The sequence below is a fragment of the Filicampus tigris genome, chromosome 9 (assembly GCF_054856515.1).
Source record: "Filicampus tigris isolate MCC_2025a chromosome 9, RoL_Ftig_1.0, whole genome shotgun sequence".
NCBI lineage: Eukaryota > Metazoa > Chordata > Actinopteri > Syngnathiformes > Syngnathidae > Filicampus > Filicampus tigris.
The window spans coordinates 20,653,434-20,672,239 of NC_141225.1; the positions used below are offsets into that span (position 1 = coordinate 20,653,434).

Genomic DNA, 18,806 nt, shown 5'->3' on the forward strand with positions numbered 1-18,806 from the left:
AAAAGTGAAAATTTGACCAGCAAGATAAGCAGGTTGAGACGGGTCAGTTTGACCCACAATGTGAGAGAATGAAGCAACTTTGTAGGCCTATTCAAATACAGCAGGTCATTTTCACTGGTGTCAAAGATCGCAAGCTCAGCGCTGTAAAAGTGGCGCTGCCGGTTGGAAGAAACCTGGTAAAATGACACCAAAACAAACACACAAAAAACAAAAACAAATGATCAGTTCTCAGCTGGGAAGCCATCATATGATGCCCTGAAGGAGCTAAGAATAGCTTCCCATTCCCCTCCCCCGACTTTTGCCTTATAGAACGCCGTCCAACACGTGACTGATCCATTACGGTAAATAGCGTTGGAAAGAATCATGTGAGCCACTGTCAAGCGTCAGGCTTGAATTGTGTTTATTTTTTTCCCGCTGTTTTTTGTTTTTATCTTTACATCATTTCCAAACCAAAAAGATATCATGCTCGCTTGCTGATCTCTCTACTCGATAGAAAAACAAACCCATTTATTATCAAACACGTCATCATAAAAACCACACACCAAAAAAATAAAATAAAAATAAAGTTACTATATACAGAAAAAAAATCCCATTAAATTACAACATAAATTAGAAAATATTTACATACGGGGACAAGCTTGTGTAGCTAAAATTCTGTATTGGGATTTAATGTATAATTAGAAAAAAATATTTACAGTATATTCACGTGTTCACAACACACACACATACACACGTATAAAAGTAAACTCATCAATAGGTTGATTTTTTTCAGTTTTTTTAAGTACTAAAAGGATGAACATGAACACAGGTTAACAAATAGAACACATTTTAAAGGGAAATATTATAGAAAAGTGACTTTTTAATTGTATACAAATATTTGGGTGCCTTAGGCCCAATCAAGTGTGAAAAAAAACAACCCAGTAAAGCTTTTGTTGTCTTCCCTTCTGTTTCTGTCTGTTTATTCTCAGTCATCCAGGTCATAGTAACCCGCAAATGTCAAATGAAACAACAAATATGACTTAGGCAATGCTATTAGGCTAAGGAAGTGTAATTCTGCATCTTGGCGATGAAGTGCTGCTTCCACGAGTGAAAATACATTTCATGCTTTGTACTTTTTTTTTTTATGTACATACTTATTTGTTTTAGACTTTGCACACAACATGTAGCCACCGCTTCAAGTCGTCATGGTAGCAAAAGCCATTCTTGCATTGGCGCACCCCACAGTACAGGGGTCGGGGTGACAAGACAGCCCTTTCAAAACAAGCTCATTTCATCTTAAAAAAAGGAGGGCTCATTTGTGTGAAGAAGTGTGCTATAATCTTGAACCTTTGTGTTTTTTGGCAAAAGCACATCCCAGACATTTTAGTAAGACATCTGGGAAAATGTTTTCCAACATAAAAAAACAAAACAAGACAAAAAAACACAAGATGTCTCCTTCAAGACAGCATCGCCGAGGCTTCTGTTGTGTGACCCCTTTTAGACAGCACAAAAAAACACTGGAGTCCTCCCCACGCAGGCAGACAAACAAAGCAATAACAGAAAAGTGGTGGGCAATTGCATCTCTTTCTCAAAAAAAGAAAAAAGAAAAAAAAGTTGTCCTTTTTGCGAGACACAGGAAATCAGAGGATTTGCCTCCAGACGCCACTGACGATGAGAAGGAGGAGGAGGAGGAAGGGAGGGGAGCGCACAGCAACTCATCTTGAAATGATGTCCTCTTGACGGGGAGATAAAAACAGCATGTGCGTTTCCTCCAAGTTGCCCGGCAGGTTCCTGGAGAAACGTTGGCTGTGTTTGGAATTGTTCACTCCTTATTTACTCCCTAATCACTATTTGTGGATGTTTATATAGTAAACTATATAGTTCATTATGAAAAATATCCACTCAAAATCCCATATAGTGTTCAGGGAATAGCAAATGAGTCAAGCGTTTGGAACCATTCAATTATTTGTTACTCCCTAGTCACAATATTGGGATTTTTATATAGTGGAGTATATAGCTGCTAATAAATATTGAACAAACAAATAAATTATCGTAAGACGATTGATTGTTGCAAGTAGAGTGTATTTTACAAAATGAAGACAAATAATACATTTTAAGTCCATCTGTGTTGTGATATTTGCTCTACTTAAATTAAAAGATATTTTTGTGACACAACACAGGTGCTGAAACCCAAATGGTATTTGTCTGTACTGGTGCAATGGCCTGTAGGTTGATTATCGAGTGTGCATCGTTGGTCACTACTTTTCAAGATGTATTGAGGCCATTACATAAGGCAGTTCTGTTATAGCCCGGGTGGCATGTAGTAAGACTAACAAGCATCACTATTTGAAAAAAAACAAATGCATAACATTTACATCTAAAGTAGAAACATTTGTCTTCATAACGGTGACTAAAGATCATTCCAAAAGGAACAATGTTTTGATCCACTTTCTACTCTGTGTCCAGAAAATTTGTGAACAGCATGTTACATTAATGACCCTCAAGTAACTGTTGTGAAAATAAATGGCATCTTATTAAAGATTGCTATACAATTGTCACACTTGTCTAAAAAAAAAACAAAAAAAAAAAAAACAGACTTTCAATCTTGAGGTGACATAATGCTGCAAGGCTCCCGCGAAATGAGGAATTGGTAGAGTTAAAGGACACTTCTAAGACAGATGAAGTGACTTAAAAGATTTGTTTTCAGGCTATTTTAAATTGGTTAATAGTATGTCAAAATAACAAAAAGCAGCAGGGAAGACCAGTGGTATCAATTTGGAAAAAAATATGATGAAATAGGCCGTATTTAGACATACAGGCAATTAGTGTATCAAAGTCAAAGTTGCCCTAGTGTCCTTCCATTTTTCTGTATGCGGTCCTCGGAAGAAAAAGTTTGGACGTCTCTGATGAAGGGGATGCTCACTACACATTTGGATATTAATACCAAATGACCATCTCACTATATAGTGATTAGGGAGTGATTTGGAACACAGCCTCACATGACAATACTATATTGTAAGGGGCGTGGGGCAGCCGGGGGTCTCGGAGTTCACGGGCGAAGGGTGGTAGGAGGGTTTGGGGGGGTCTGGGGCGGCTGGGGGTTGCGGTCTCATTTCCTGTGCTTGTCCAGTTTGTCAGCGGATTTGCTGCCGCCGTCGGAGGCTCCCTGCGTGTCGGAGCTCAGGTACATCTTGTCCACTTGTTTGAGGGCCTCGTTCAGGTAGTTCTGCAGCGAGGTCATGGCAGCGCAGATGGCCGGCGAGCCGAAGCCGTGGCTGATGAGGCTGAAGTGGGTCAGGCAGCCCTGAATGCCCGGCTCCAGGATGGGCGCCGGACGCGAGTTGCCAAGCGGAGAGCGGTCTTGGGTGAGCAGATCGGTGAACTCCTTGCAGATTTGCCTGCGGGGAGTTTTGAAGTGGGAACAATAACAATTAATTTCACATTTGTTTTGTACATTGTTAGGCACCCCAGTTTGTCAAAAAAGTGATCATTTTTTAACTGAAAAAATTCCATTTGTCATATTGAAAAATACAAGTGCATAGTTGTAGACCATGTATCACTCATTGTTAGTGGAAAAGATTGCATAGCCACGATTTTCTGACATGTAACAAAAGTCTGAAAATTATTTATTTATTTTCATGGCAAAATACTGTCCACACTAAGGATGGTGCTTTTTGAAAAAAATGATAGTAATAATAGCTACAAAAAACATTTTTACAAACCCCCAGAAATCTTCCCATCCAATTGAATAAATGTTTTCCACAAAAATGGGGAAAGTAATCGCGGCCAAAAAATCCCAAATGTTAAAAAAAAGACAATAAAAGTTAGAAAAACAAATCCGCAAACGCAGGTGTCGTTTGTAGTTCTAAGTTGTAATATCACCAATCACCACTAGATGGCAGACATGTATTAGTATCATACTGCTCACTACTACAAGGTGAGGAGGCCTTTTTTTGGGGAGCGGGGGTGGGCAGATTTGTAGGACAATCATAATTCATCAATAATATTACAATCTTGAGTGAGTGGATTTTTGTGAAAAAAAATTACAAAATGAGTTCTTGCTTCTTGTCATTTGCACTGGGAAAAAAAATACAGTATGTGGTTATTTTGTTGTTTGCTTCAAACCATTTGTTGTTGGGTTAGGATAGTGAATTATTTATACATGCACTGAAAAAAATATATCATCAAAAATGAAATGTATTTAGAGCATTTATTTTGATTTATGGATGTATTTTGTCCATACTTAAAAGAGCATTTTGGCCATATATCTGGTTAGGAAATGTGTGGCCCTATGTGGCCCCCAGTAGCAACTATGAAAAATTGTGGCCCCCTCCAGTATTTAAGTTGCCCATCCCGGATCTACACGACGTATGATATTTAGTGTGTTGCTATGTTCGATTTGTAAATGAAAGTCAGCAAGAGAGGGTTGATGGCATGGCAGCGCCCATGTCTGCTTTGGATAGTTTCGCCAAGCTATACAATACAATACAAGTTTCTTTTTTCAAAAGATGACAACTCACTTGGCGGCAAGGAGCATGTTCTTGCGAGAGTTAACCTCGTTACGTTCCACATGCGGCCTGCCCAGGTATTCCGCGATGGCTTTGGCGGGAAACTCTGTCTCGCACACGTAACCGAAGTCACGGGCTAAATGAACAGCTTCACCTGAGGAGAAACAGAAGGGGTGTTGTCATGAGAAAGAGCGCCTTTGACTGCTAGGTAACAACATCAACAAGCGCGGAGGCGCACGAGGGGCATATCAGCTATTTGCTCCGAGCGCTTCGTTATTGAAGCTTTAAAGTCAGCCGGGCCTCCTGGCGAGTACGAGATAACAAGGCCGGATTCAACTCGCAAGGTCTCGAAATGACAACAGGCCTACAGACATACTTGCCGCACAGTCATCAGACTTTTTAATCAAAGTGAAGCGAGCAGGAAGACAGAGGCCAACAGTTCTTATGATCACTGTGGGGCTAAGATATGACTGGCCTATATTTAAGTCAGAGAGGTAAAAGGAGGTGTTAGATTTTTATGGAGGATTTAGAGGCAAAGAACAGAATACTGAAGGATATTAATTGAGTGTCAGCTGACCAGTCAGACAATCTGATGACAGCATGAGTGGCGGCAAAACTTGTTGGAGACAAATTGCAGGCCAAATACTTGCGCCTACATTTGTCAGCGGTGACTATTACCTTTACCCCTGGAGCAAGGCATTAAAGCCCAAATGGTTTTGTGTTCCCTCTGGGGTGGGGGCATTTGGCCAAAGACATAAATCCAAGATTTTATATTTTGTACCAATGGAACATTTAATTGTATGCATTGGAAATTATTGAACTACACAACAATTATTTGACTTTTGTGACTGTTTTCCCCAAAATATTATTTTTTATTTGTCATTATGTCAGTAGAGTAGTGCCGCACAGAACAGATATACTGCGCAAGAAATAGATTAACCAGAATTACCAGTAAACACTAAACGGTAAACAGTGAGATTTGTCATTCTTTGGAGAGGATAAAAAATATATTCCTATGAGTATCATTAGTAGTATTATTACATTACTGTGGTGTTCCTCCACCATCTGTTGCTCAAACAGTTGTAAAGCCGCGCCGATTATGCTATTCATTAGCCTGTCTGTGGAGTTTTGCATTGTTTGATAGCATTAAGATAAACAGACTTAGCTAACGCGAGGCATTATGGTTGCTTGAAATACAGTTCACAAGTAATTATCTTCATTTTGTTTGGTTGGAGAGTCTTTTTAGACGGACTGTTAACTTGTTGTTTTAATTGTGTTGTATTTATAAGTACACTATAAATACACTATATATTAATTTATGTATACAGAGGCTGATGTGCATATTTTGAGAATGTGGGAGGAGGCAGTGTAATTTAGGACACAATGTGTTAAAGTTGCTGTTGTTGTTGTTCAGTTGCAAAGAATGCCACTGATGAGTGGCATTTACATCACGGCGTTGGGACGCTAACGCAAAAAGACAAGATTGACGTTCCCACATTCTAGCTTTATTAGAGCAACATTCCACCCCGAGAGCAATTACAGCGGGCGAGGAAAACGAAGCAGCAGTCGAGTGATTTGGCGCACCTTCCACGAGTGAGGTAAGTAGAGTGACATTGGCTGCCTTCCTTCTTCCTGCCGGCAAGTTGAGCCCAATTTTGTCCAGTTTTTCCCGCAACGAGCGTCCTCCGTTTTTCGACTTGGCTCTGTGAACACACCCAGATACACAAACACAAAAGCCGCACAGTAAGTAACTGTCATCCAAACAGCACAGTCATCTGACATCTATAGAAATCTGTACACGGTGCATTGCGAAATGAACATGACATTTAACAGTGTGTTGGCAAGTTTTTGGACGGATTCCACCAACGCATCCATTAATTTCTGATAGACTCATGCTCATTAAGATCGCCGGTGAGCTGGAGTTTATCGCAGCTGTCTTTGGAAGTGAGAAGCGGGGTACACCCCGGACTTGTCGTCAGCCAATCACAGGACACCAATAGACTACAACCACTCACACTCACGCCTATGGCCAATTAGTGTTTAATTCACCTAACATGAATGTGAGAAAATTATCCCAGCCGAGTACATCCTGAACTGGTCGCCATTTAACCGAACATGCCTAACTGTCATTGCTGTGTAATCCCAGTTGTACCTTAACAATTGTCAAAATATAGTCACTTTATCAGTGTTCCACAGCAAAGTATGTTGACCAAGTTCACTTGGAAATGTCAAAATTTACATAACAGAATCAATTGCATGTACTGGGTTTGAGTGAATTACACTATGCCTTTATTGAATGATAGAGGACCAAGTATGGAGCCCTGAGGCACACCAAACCAAATGTTTATTTTCCATCCATCCATCCACTTTCTAAAGGGCTTGTTCTAATTAGGTTCACACATGAGGTGGAGCCCATCCCATCTCACGTTTGACGAGAAGCTGGCTACTCCCCGGACTTGTCAAACTGATGGGACAATTTAGTCTTCAATTAACCGAGCATGAATGTTTTTGGAATGTGGGCGTAACCCTGAGCACCCGGAAAAAAAACACATGCAAGCACGGGGAGAAGCCAGAGCAGAAATTCGAACTGTGAGGCAGACGCACCTGGACTTATTCCAAGACTTTAATTAAAAAAAAAACAATTATGAGAACATAAAGCAGTGGAAATAACCTGCCATTTGAGGAACTTGCCGTCTCGCCCACGCAGGATCTATTAAATGTGATTGCATGTAAATTAGCAAGCTCCTTTTTTTAAGTGAAAGAGGCCACGAAATAATTGAGCGGCAACATCGTGTGTCATTTGCGCAAATAACACAACTCCCCACGACGCACTTTCCGCATGAGCGGCAGTCCAGCTCACACTGTGAGATGGGCAGCATCTTTGGTGTGTGCGCACCCCTCACCTCCCTCCGCAAGTCCCTCCACGAACAAGCCCCTCCACTAACAAGCCCCCTCCTCGTGCTATATGACCTACTTAAAAATGCTTGTGAATTTGCGCGTGTGTGTCAGCAATAACGTGCGGCACATGGGAAGCAGCAAACGTGCGCTACAAGCACAAAATCTCAAGTCAGGGGTGTCTGGTGTATACTGGACCGTCACACATGCTCACGCACTCACACGCTGCAAACACGCATTACATGTGGCATAGGTTCATCCAAGTAACAGCCAACTCTTCATATCAAGCCCAGCGTGGTTAGTGTCTGTGGTGAGTAGCCCCGAGAGGAACATTCACTGCAAACCACATATGCCTTGAGATATGACTTCAATTCATTCCCTAACCACGCTTGTGACTCAAAACACGTATGTCAAGTTATCTTGAAAGGAAATGCCACTAATCAGTTTCAATCTCACAATAAAACAAGAGAAAAAAACAGGCTATAATAGTGCACTTTTTAAAAATCTAAAATAATGACAATTAGAATGTAACATTTTTCGCCATATTTTTGAGACGCATTACTTTGCCACCTGTGGTCAGCAAAATACAGACAGAGACGCTGGAAAATATAAATGTTCACGCTTTGTTTTAAAATATATATTGCTTAATTATAGCACTGCAACACCGATGCTATTCTTAAGTCATTTCCGTAAACCTTCACTGGCATCTTGAAATCATGTTCTATTAAGGATGTTAAAAAATAAATCAAATTAATTAATGACTATGCACACTTTAATGCGGATAGCCTGACTTGCAGTTCCTATTGATCAGTTTTTAATAAACCAGTCTTACTCAAATGTGCTGTATTTGCCGGCAAAATTGCTATTGTGGCTCTGACTTCTCAGACCTCACTTCGACCCATATACTCACTTCGACTCACTCACTCACTATTGTTTCTCGAAAATAAAATACAGTTTGCTGCTATGTACCGTTCACATTTATGAAAAAAAAATGTTGATTATCTAAAAATAGTGAATCTCGTGGATTCATTATTGTTCTAAGCAAAATGTGTTTTTCTTTCACTTCATCCAAATACTTGATTATTCAATTGAATTTTCAAAACGATATTCAAATACAAAATATTGGATAGCTGCAGCTCTAGTTACAGTACCACGTCTGCCTGACAGTCAATAGATTATGTGTTTGAATCTCGGTTTGGGTCTTCATGTATGGATTTTCAATGTTCTCCTGTTTCCTCTCAGATTACAGAACCATACATGTTAGGTTCAATTGTTTGCGTACATGTGCCCTGTGATTGACTGGCAACCATTCCAGGATGTAGTCTGCTTCACTCACCCAAAGGCAGCTGGGATAAACTCACAACCCTAAACACACTACACTACAAAAAAATGGATCGATGGATGCTTTTGTTTTTTGTATCATGGCAAAAAGTAATTTACACCTAATGTTACAATGGATGTACCAATTGTCCAATTTGCTAACTTTTGGAAGGTTTTACACTCTGACCTGCGTAAAACTCCTCCCAGCAGCGACGCGTTCAGGCACTCGGGCGGCGACAGTCGCCTCTGGACTTCAGCCACCGTCACCTTGTACTTGGAGGTGGAGCTCAGCAGCGAGAGGCGACCCGGGACGGAGCAGAATACCTCGGTGGGGTTGGACACCATGCCCAGCAGGGACTCCTTCTGGAAGGGGAGGCCGAGCGCGTTGCCTTTAGGGAGAGTCACGGGACCTGAATGGGGAGGAAAGGGAGGAGAATGGTGAGTGAGACGCTGAAGATGAGTCACTCGTAGCATTTTGATCTTCCTCAAAACCATCATCATGCGGCAATGTGTTTTCACTCAAATTTAGAAGTGGCACAAAAAGTTATGAATGATACTACTGTCTGAATTGGATGGGTTTATAGCTAAATAAGGTCTCCCAAATGTACGTGTCGATTCTCAAACCTCCCCCACAAAAAAGGAAAACCCTTGCAGTAACATATTTCACAAACATGACTACAAAGTCATATATTTTACCATAAAAATCCAGTATTGAGTTTCTATATAATTTCCAAGGCGCTCATGTTAACTGAAATGGTTCCATTTAAGTTTGGGCGCACAAACACTTCACAAAGATGGCCGACGAGTTGCTGTAAAAATGCTACAGCTAACAGTATTTTCACATGTTTTTATTAAGTGTTAAATTCTTTTTTTGTATGTAGAATTTTACATTTTCAAAGGATTTCAATGATAGTCTCCTATGACATTTTTTTCATCAAATTAAAGAACAGACCTCAAACATCTAAACATCAACTATGGTGTAGCCCCACTCTACAAACAAAAATTCAGAAACAGACCAAAAAACACAGAGTCGTGCGCCAATCACTATTTTCCATGACTGAATTCAAACTGAATTTGTTGGTAAAATACATAAATATTCAGGGGAAATTGGGCGTATGTAATAATGAGTTCATTATGCATTGAAATGATTTTCAGTCATAACAACCTTCTAAGGGAAACCGTACCTATACGTTTGTCACCTAATACTGATTTTAGAATATTCAGACCAAATAGTCTTTTCTTAATAACCTTGAATATATTTTTGTGAGTGATTGACTGGACTAAATACATAAAATATTTCTTGCAACAACACCACTCCACAAACATGCTCGGTAAGTTGCAACAAAAATACTACATCACATTTTCATGGAAAGTGTTTCCATGTTGAGAGGGTGCCTTGGCTAAATCATACAATTATTTTTTTTCTGAAATTCACAGACAAAAACTTTTGAGAGCCTACAGTACCAACAAAACACTCCACAAATATGGCCGACAAATGGCGGGGCGATAACATTGCTGTATATCGTTGCCGCGGAAATGCTATATTTGTGGTTAATACTAAGGGATTTTAGTCATTTCATTTTTTCAGGGTTTTGTACTAAAAAGTTTGCTCAATTATGTAACTTACTACCGAATGTAAATGCTACACAATTACAGTATGAGAAAATCACGGTCACCTCAATAGCCATAAAACAACTGTTTTAAACTAAAGATTGCCAATGAAAAAGTCAGTAAGTCACCATCCAAAAATATATACCGTACATACAGACAGACAGCCAGTCATCTACATAAGCTCAAGTTATTAGCCATCCTTGAAAATCGACAGGAAAAGTATTAGCGCTGACATTCACTGGACACACAACCACAGCACAGCACACTAACATCCACAACAAAAGTGAGGCGACAATCCTCACCCGCAAGGATGCCCCCCTGATAACAAGTCCTCTGTACACGATCAAGGCTCCTGGCCCCCCGCAGTCCTAATACTGAGACAGAAATCACAAGAGTCACACATGTGGTGCCTGCCTGCTTGGGGGAAGCCTACTTTGCCCAAAGCGTGCCCTTGAGCGTGGGAACGGGACATGATGAGTCATCATTGCATTCTATCAAGAAAACAAAAGCCCTTTTTTTATATTTTAAGATCGACCCACATGTCATCGTAGCCCCTCTAAAAAGCCGATATGAAACATGAAAACAAATGCAACATGGGAATCAGTGATTCTTTAGTCTGAATTATAAATCTGGGACATGGGACTCCAAATAGACTTAACAGTTTTATTTTTTTTCATAGGAACTGAGGAATAGGTAATAACTGAATTTGAGCAAAATAAAACCATTAATGCAAGTGGGAGGCTTGATTGTTATTTGTCAGGGTTAAGAGAAATAAGAATAAAAAAGCAACAAACATGTTATATTATCAGGTTAGCATTTCCAGACCATTTTTCTGGTGTTCATCATGTGGCCTTTGATTAAAAGGCAATAGGGGACATTAAAGTAAATGTAGCAAAGCAATTCGCGGTTATTTAGTCCTAACACTTCACTTTCTGTACAATAGATACCACAACAGAGTAAAAGGATTGTTTCTGAAGTAACAAATGTACCTTTAATTAATTTACAGTATACAGTCGGGTTGTGCAGACTAGTTCACTAGTCGGCTATTTGACTCTACTTAGAACTGAAGATCTTATGGCGTTAACTATTGTGTAATGAAAGTCGAGTCAAAGTCTATTAATAATGTCATTGATGTTCTTTCAGCAAAGTACAGCGTTCCCTAGCCTTTTTTTGTACCTGAACCAGTAGAGGATAAACAAGCCCGAGAGTGGGGAATTGTTTCACGACAGTCGTGATTATTTGCAAACATTGCAAATTCACACCACGCGGAACAGGTTTCCCCGTTTGGCCCAAGTTGTGCAAGTGGAAATCCCAACGACAAACTCAGCAAGCAAAGGGATTTTTTTTCCCTCTGGCTGAAAGGCAACAAAACTTCGATAACATATTAGGTTCAACTAAATATTTTCAGTTTCGCTGATGTGACAATGGGCTTACAAAGAAATAAGAGTTTATGGAAAACAACTCCGAAAATTGTTTTGGAATAAACGAGCCGCTGGTTTTGTTGTGCTAACAATTATTGTTGCCATAAATGTTGATCATTCATATTTTAAAGTTGTTCCAACTTAAGGTACTGTTTTAGCCCCCCAAAAATACAAGTTGCAATTTTTACAGTGTAATTTCTCTGTAAAAATCTTAGTATGAGCGGCTCATTGTCTGTGAAGATAACACAAACCATTCCCTCTTCCGATGATTGACGTCATCAGCCAATAGTCGACTTGACTGCTATCACATTAGTGTCAATTTTTTTTTAAAAAGTCTGTTGATGGAACCCCTCGTATACAGCGATTGAAAGGGTTGCATGGAACAGAGAACAGCATATTCTGTTCTTTGCACGTTTTAACCCAACTTTACCCCGACACCAAAAAAGGATTAGTATTGCAAGTTTAGTGTGTGCTTGGCAAGATAAGAATTGGAAGCATAAAAATCTGCAACAAACATTACGCAACACATCCATCTTTCTCTTTGCACGTAAGTCTATGATTACAAGCGCTATTAGTCAACGTGCAGTCCCTCTGACTCAAAGCCCGTTTAATGGACTCCTGATGACAAAACATTGGAGAATTAAGATCCTTAATCAAAACAGTTCGTGTCCCAACAAATTATGAACCCGCATGCGAGCACGGTGCCGCACCCCACACACCCAGGCCCAAAATGGGATCAGCTCGTACGGTAATTTCCTGCCAGAGCGCCGGCCCACAACAAAGCCGAGCCAAATACTTTTTATTTTTACGCATTCCTTTCACCCACTGGGCGTCTTTTGAAGCACCTTCCCCACAACGGGATCAGGTGGAGCTTAGCTAAGTGCATCTTGCAGGTATGGCGGATCACGTCGGCTCATGAAAGGATGTACTGTACATACGCTACTGAAGCCTACACAAAATATGCACTTAACCGTAAGAGCAGCAGTTGCTAGCATTTGCAAGTGACGGCGTGAATGTATAACCCAGTCTGGAGAAGTGTTCATTTAATTCAAGTTGTAAACTCACCTTTTTTGATGACCGTCTGATCTGCCATGATAATACCGTGGTCGTCCACGTGCTGATAAAAAGAACAGAATTCGAAATAAGATCAAGAAGGCATTGTACGCGTTTATCCTGTCTGCACCATCTAATGGGAGCCAATGCAAGAACTGCATCAAAAATATTGGTCTTAAAAAAAAAATCATAATTCTTCATTTTGGTTGGGTTAACAATATGTGATTGTACCGGCGAACTGTATCAAATTGACTGTTTATGTTTTTTGGACTTTGTATGTGGCTAAGTAAACTAAACACAATCTTAAGACTTGATTATTAGTGGTGAGAATTACAGAAAGATAATCATTTACGAGCAAGCAGTATTATCACCCCAAAGGCAGAATTTTTGAAGCAGTTGTTGAGCCATATTCCACTTGACAACGTATTCACTTATTTGATAGGAACATCACAAAAACAAGTGTTTTCCTGCAGATTCTCAAAAATTGTCTACTGGCAGGAGGGTAGAAAAATACACTAACTATGAGAAGGTACATAAAGTAAAAGGCCGTATCGAAAGAAATTAGATTACACTAATGAGTAACTTAAAAGACAACATTCATTAACAATACAAATTCAATGAGATATTTTGATATTTGGGATGCTTTGGTAATGACGATTGTGGTATAGAATTTGAGAGGTTGATGATTATGATGTAGAATGTATCATAATCAGCATCATTGCAATGAAATTCCAACATTTAAATGGAGGTCCGCGCTTAAAAACAAATATATATTATAGATCTATATCAAACCTAATTCAAAACATTTTTGTCATTACTTTTACTCGCTTCACTTTTCCTTTTAATGTCTTCAGATATGTATTTGTAAATGCTTTAAGGTGCTGTGCTTTTGCTTGTGTGAAGCCCATTGAGTTATCTTGTGTATGAAATGTGCGGTATAAATAAAGTTGCCTTGCCTTATACGACGAGGGCAAGCGGGGCACTTTTTGTGGTGACGGTTGGGGAGAATTTTGAAATTATAATGCTCATGTCGAAAATGGAGAGGAAATAATTCCAAAATCGAAATCAATGAATTTCATTGTAAGTGGAAGACGTCATACAGCAACTGAAAGATTTGTGCTAAATATTAAAAAAAATCCCTATACGTGTATTGTTTTACTGTTTAGACGTCCCTCTATGATATATTCTTGGGAACGCCGCACCCACCTGCACGTCGTCCATGCCGTGGCCCTGCATGTCGTGCATGGCCATGCTTTCCCCGATCACCGACGCCTCGATGCCGTGAGCGTGCGGGGGCAGCAGCTCCGGCCGGCGGAAGCCTTCCCTCCTCACCCCGGACGAGCCCCCTCCTCCCCCTCCTCCTCCGTCCAGGCCGAGAATCTGTCCGGCCAGGCCGCTCCTGCCGTGCGCCGCCAGCCCCTCCTGGCTCTGGCGCCCCGGCCACGCCTGCTGCTGGTTGGACGACGGCGACTGGTGCAGGGAGTTGATGTTGAACGGGTCGCCCAGGTGGGAGTATGGGTCGGCGGACTGCGGGTAGGAAATGGGCTGATAGGGGGGCGGGAAGTAGGGCGGCTGGAAGTCCGAGCTGGCCGAGTGTGAGAGGGAGGGAGGCGGGCTGTACAGGTGCTGGCTGACCGCTGGCAGGTGGGGCAGCCGCGGGTTGCCATTGCTGCTGCCGTCGTGTCGCTCCTGGAAGATGGAGGGCGACTTGTTCAACTGGGAAATTCGAGGTTACAAACGCACGGAAATGCATTTCGAGATTGAAATATTTTTTTATTATATTCTCAGAATAACTAACACACATTTGGGTCTAAGTTAGTTTGATTATGTTTTGATTATGTTATGTTGTTGATATGTTAGTTTGTTTGATTAGCCATATATGTATATTTTTTTAATATGATCGGATACCAAAAGGTTGAGATGTCAATAGATGGTTGATTTTTTTTTTTTTTTTGTCTTCGTCTTCTTTTACTTGAAATACACAGTGCAAACGTTTGGGGACACTGTATTTACTGCATTTGTGTTTTTTTTTCATTGATTCATTGAGCTGTCACTTGATGGTATGCTATTAAAATGCAAAACCAAGAATCAATTTTACTCGAAATACACATTTCAAAGGCTTCGTGGGTACTAGATTCACTGTATTTGTGCATTATTGCATTGATCCCGTTTCTCAACGCGTAGGAATATTGCAGAAAATGTGAACTATACCAACATTTCATCTAAGGTGTTCCTGGTGCAACACCACATGTATCTTTAACAACAGTTATGAATGTCAAATCACTCCTTTTCAAACCTTTAAATGTCAAATCACTCATTTTACAACGGCCCAAATCCAACCAAACGGTTGAGCTGAAAGGCCTCTATGGCCCAGAAAATGGACCCAAAAATCACACTTTCTTTACGTGCTCTTCTGATTTGTGTCTAGTACTTTAATCTATAAAGTTAGTATGCTCATATTTCGAACTTTTTTTCTTAATAGAATTCTGTGCGTTACCCGAATTGTCCCCAAACTCACCTCGCAGTCATCCTCATACTTGACGTTGTCTGCTAATTTCCACAACATGGTGACCCCCGGGGGAAAAGGGTTCGTCACCCCCCGGAAAAACAACAACAACAATAATAATAATAATACAACACACGCACGCGCGCGCACACATACACTCACACAAAAAGTGGAAAAATGCTTCTTTTAACGCCTCGGAGTTAATCCAGTTTGGGGGTGAGATCCTGACGAGCGTCTTTTATAAAAGCGGAAACTGTGGCCCGGGTGATCCACCCGCCAACCGAAGACTGTTCCACGGTAAGCCAGTAAAAAGGAAAGCGAGAGAGAGAAAAAAAAAAGGTGTCTCTTGTTGTCTCCGCGTCGACTCGTCGCGTCTGTTGAGCAACGGCAGGGAGGCTGTGCATTTAACAGAAGAAACTTGACTCCCTCTGATGGACGAAAAGAGCGCAGACGCGCACATCAGACACAGGCAGACTTTGCAGCTCTCCAAAGTTTGCACGGTCGCTCCGGGTGGGCGTTGCCTCACCGACTGACGTCACCAGGAAAGAAAACTCGAGGGAGCGAACGTTGATTGGCTGAAAAAATGGCCAATCGGAAGTCTGTGCGTCTGTACGTTCCAAAAAGGGCGTAGAGACTGCAAGATATGATGATTTACTATTAACATCTAACATTTTTGTATTTTTTATTTTTTTTGTTTATTTTACAATTTATTACAAAAAATATTTAAAATAAGGTCAACCATTTGCCAACGGGAGGACTGCCATTTTCACTTTCTGCTGCACAATTGGAATGTTTTTTTAAAGCAATTTTCTCATATTTTATGTGACTTTTTTCAGGTATATTGTTGTCATGGTATGCCTTAAATGTCTGTCTATGGAGATTTTCGCGTTTCTGTACTATGTGACTCCTTGTAATTCATTGAATTTCATTTTTAAAAAATCAATTACGCACATCGACAGTTTGAAAGTCTGAATTAAATAATGAGCATTCATGGTGTTTTAAAGACGTTCTCAGTGGTGCTTAAGAGGCTGTTTAAAGCTGTATCACGCCCGAGGGGGGCTAAAGCATGCATCACTCACCCACCACGAAACTCCTCGAGTTCATTTGCATTTCTGGTGGAGCCCTGCAAGGTCCGACATGAGCTTGCTTTGAAGCTACGCCATGCAAACCCTTCCCCAAAACACATTTTGTTGGATTTAAAAACATAGAAATTGCACGAATGTACACTAATAATCATTAAAAGGCCCTTTCAAACTGCTTCCGATGATAATTTGAGAGAGAATAGATATTATTGAGCAATGCATACGTGCAACCTTGTATGGGAACAGCAAAGATGCTCGGCATTAATTCAAGTGCGCGCTGATTAAAATGTTACTTTACGTCAGAGTGTACAGAGGAGCGATTAAAGAAACTTAATCACGCTTGGTCTCACGTTTTGAACACTACTCGCTGTGCGCGCGCGTGTGTTTCTGCGTATGTTTGTGTTTGTGTGGCCTTTAACGACATTTCGAAACACATAAGGTTCTGCGTATGTCAGGTGGAAAACATTCATAAAAGCCTTCATAGCCATAATAAAGTAGCCATAATAGCCTTCATCTTATTTTTAAGTATAGCCTATTTATGCATTAATCAAGTAATACACATGGTTGTAATGGGCAAAACGAGCACAAGCAGATCCGCTCAATAAAATACACGTGCATATATATATATATATATATATATATATATATATATATATATATACGTTATACCTTTAACTACAACGACTGCTGCGGATTAAAATTAATTGTTAAATCTGTGCAACGATTTCACAAAATAATTGTATTTAAATCATTGATTCATCCATTAAAAAAAATAAGTGTTTCAAATAACACCCTAAGCTCCAATGATCCTAAAACGCACGCTCATAAACAGCATAATTTATCTGAAACTAAAAATAATAATTCGATTGCTAATTAAAAAATATATAATAATAAAATACAAATAAAAAACGAATTGGAGTTATTTGATGGCACTTACCCTCCAGTCGATCCTGTCCAGCACAGACATCTGCAAGGCTCCGGTCTCGGCCATTGAGTGAAGCACACGCGAACCTCACATGCATGCAGCTCGCGCCTCACCTGCTCACGCGCACTGCGCATGCGCCGCCCACGAGCACAACACACCTGAGCAAGCAAAATCCAAAACATTGATCCCCACCTTAAACCTTTTCGTTGCGAGTGTGAATTTCTTTTTCATTCTTTAAAGTGAAGCACGTTCAATTCATTTCCAGATTAGGAAAGTTGTAAATTGACAATGGACAATTTTTTGTGAATGGCTAATATAACTCCCGTATTTCATTTTTTTTCTATTATCAATCAGGACAACGTAGGCTAAATCATATTGGGTTAAACCACTCGCAGGGAAATTTCAAGATGAGGTCATTCCACCCCCACACCCCCTCAAAAGGCCGCATCGCCTCAGGGTGACCCAAAGAATCCGCTTTCAAAAGCCACACAGGCTTTATTTAAGCACCAAAAGTCCTCCTGTGATCTGATCTTGCAAGTATGTTGACTAACGGACACATCAAAGTTTCGTCACCACGCTCGGCTATCGTATCCTCGAGAGAGAAAAAAATAATAGTAATAGTAATAAGCTTTATTACCTAAACTGTCAAATTATTTATACGGAATTGACTAATTGAACTGTGAATGACTGAGGAGTGTTAGAAAAAACGTGGGAATAACAATTTTAGGTGGACATTGTGTCACAGTAGTATGTTATGTTCAAATAGTGCGTGGCTTTGTTTGCAAAATAACAGTGTTCCTTTGATATTTGTAGCTTTCTTCCACACTGTCAGAGAGGCATTTGGGGTGTTGTTTTGTGTCATACAATTCCACACCGCTTATCCTGTACGTATACATCCAGAACTGGTCGCCAGCCAGTCGCAGGGGGACACACAGACACAGCCACTGAGTGGGAACCGATCCCACGCTGGCCGCACATAACTCAGGCCAGTGTACCGCTACACCATCAGCGACCCCTTGTGTGCTGTTTTTTCCTCCGTAATCATAGCAATATATTATCCTATTGATCCTAGAACTAAACTGACGAGATACTACTGCTGCGTACATTGTGCTAACAGGTTATGGGCCCAGAATCCGAATGAAGCCAGGTCTCGACACTCGACAGGAATAACCCGGATTTACAAGCATGATTTTTTTCTTTCCGAGGGCTAAAGGGTGCTGATGAATTAATTTACTAATATATTTTAGAAGATTAAATAAAATGCTAAAGTGTCTTAACTGGTGCTATACATATTTCGGACATGGTTCTCAACCTGCAGCAGTCAGTCGGGGCGAAGCTAATAGAACTGTTCGACGGAAGTGGTTGAAACAGACGTCCATTCTGGGTGAACAGGGGGTTGTAGAGCCGCAGAAGCTCGTCAAACGTGTTCAGTGGGGTTGAAAATGGGTTGGGAAGTGACCTTGGTGCTGAGTCTCTTGGCCAATGGGGTCAAATGTTGGTGTCAAA

General features: G+C 40.6%; 1 protein-coding gene across 6 annotated transcripts; it reads right to left on the reverse strand.

The window, feature by feature from the left end:
* Positions 1-376: 376 nt before the first annotated feature.
* tfap2c (transcription factor AP-2 gamma (activating enhancer binding protein 2 gamma)) lies at positions 377-17,459 on the reverse strand. 6 transcript variants are annotated; one of them, XM_086041430.1, is made up of 9 exons: positions 17,313-17,354; positions 15,306-15,927; positions 13,994-14,476; positions 12,800-12,851; positions 10,616-10,687; positions 8,890-9,112; positions 6,072-6,190; positions 4,500-4,641; positions 377-3,377 (listed from the first exon to the last, which is right to left on the reverse strand). In XM_086041430.1, exons 2-9 carry the CDS (start codon positions 15,351-15,353, stop codon positions 3,089-3,091), a joined length of 1,428 nt encoding a protein of 475 aa, XP_085897556.1. In that variant the 5' UTR covers positions 15,354-15,927; positions 17,313-17,354; the 3' UTR covers positions 377-3,088. The 6 variants fall into 6 exon arrangements, with proteins under 6 accessions (XP_085897556.1, XP_085897552.1, XP_085897554.1 ...); XM_086041426.1 differs by lacking the exon at positions 17,313-17,354 and adding an exon at positions 16,373-16,718 and having other exon boundaries at positions 15,306-15,337; XM_086041428.1 differs by lacking the exon at positions 15,306-15,927 and having other exon boundaries at positions 17,313-17,459.
* Between the last annotated feature and the right edge of the window lie 1,347 nt (positions 17,460-18,806).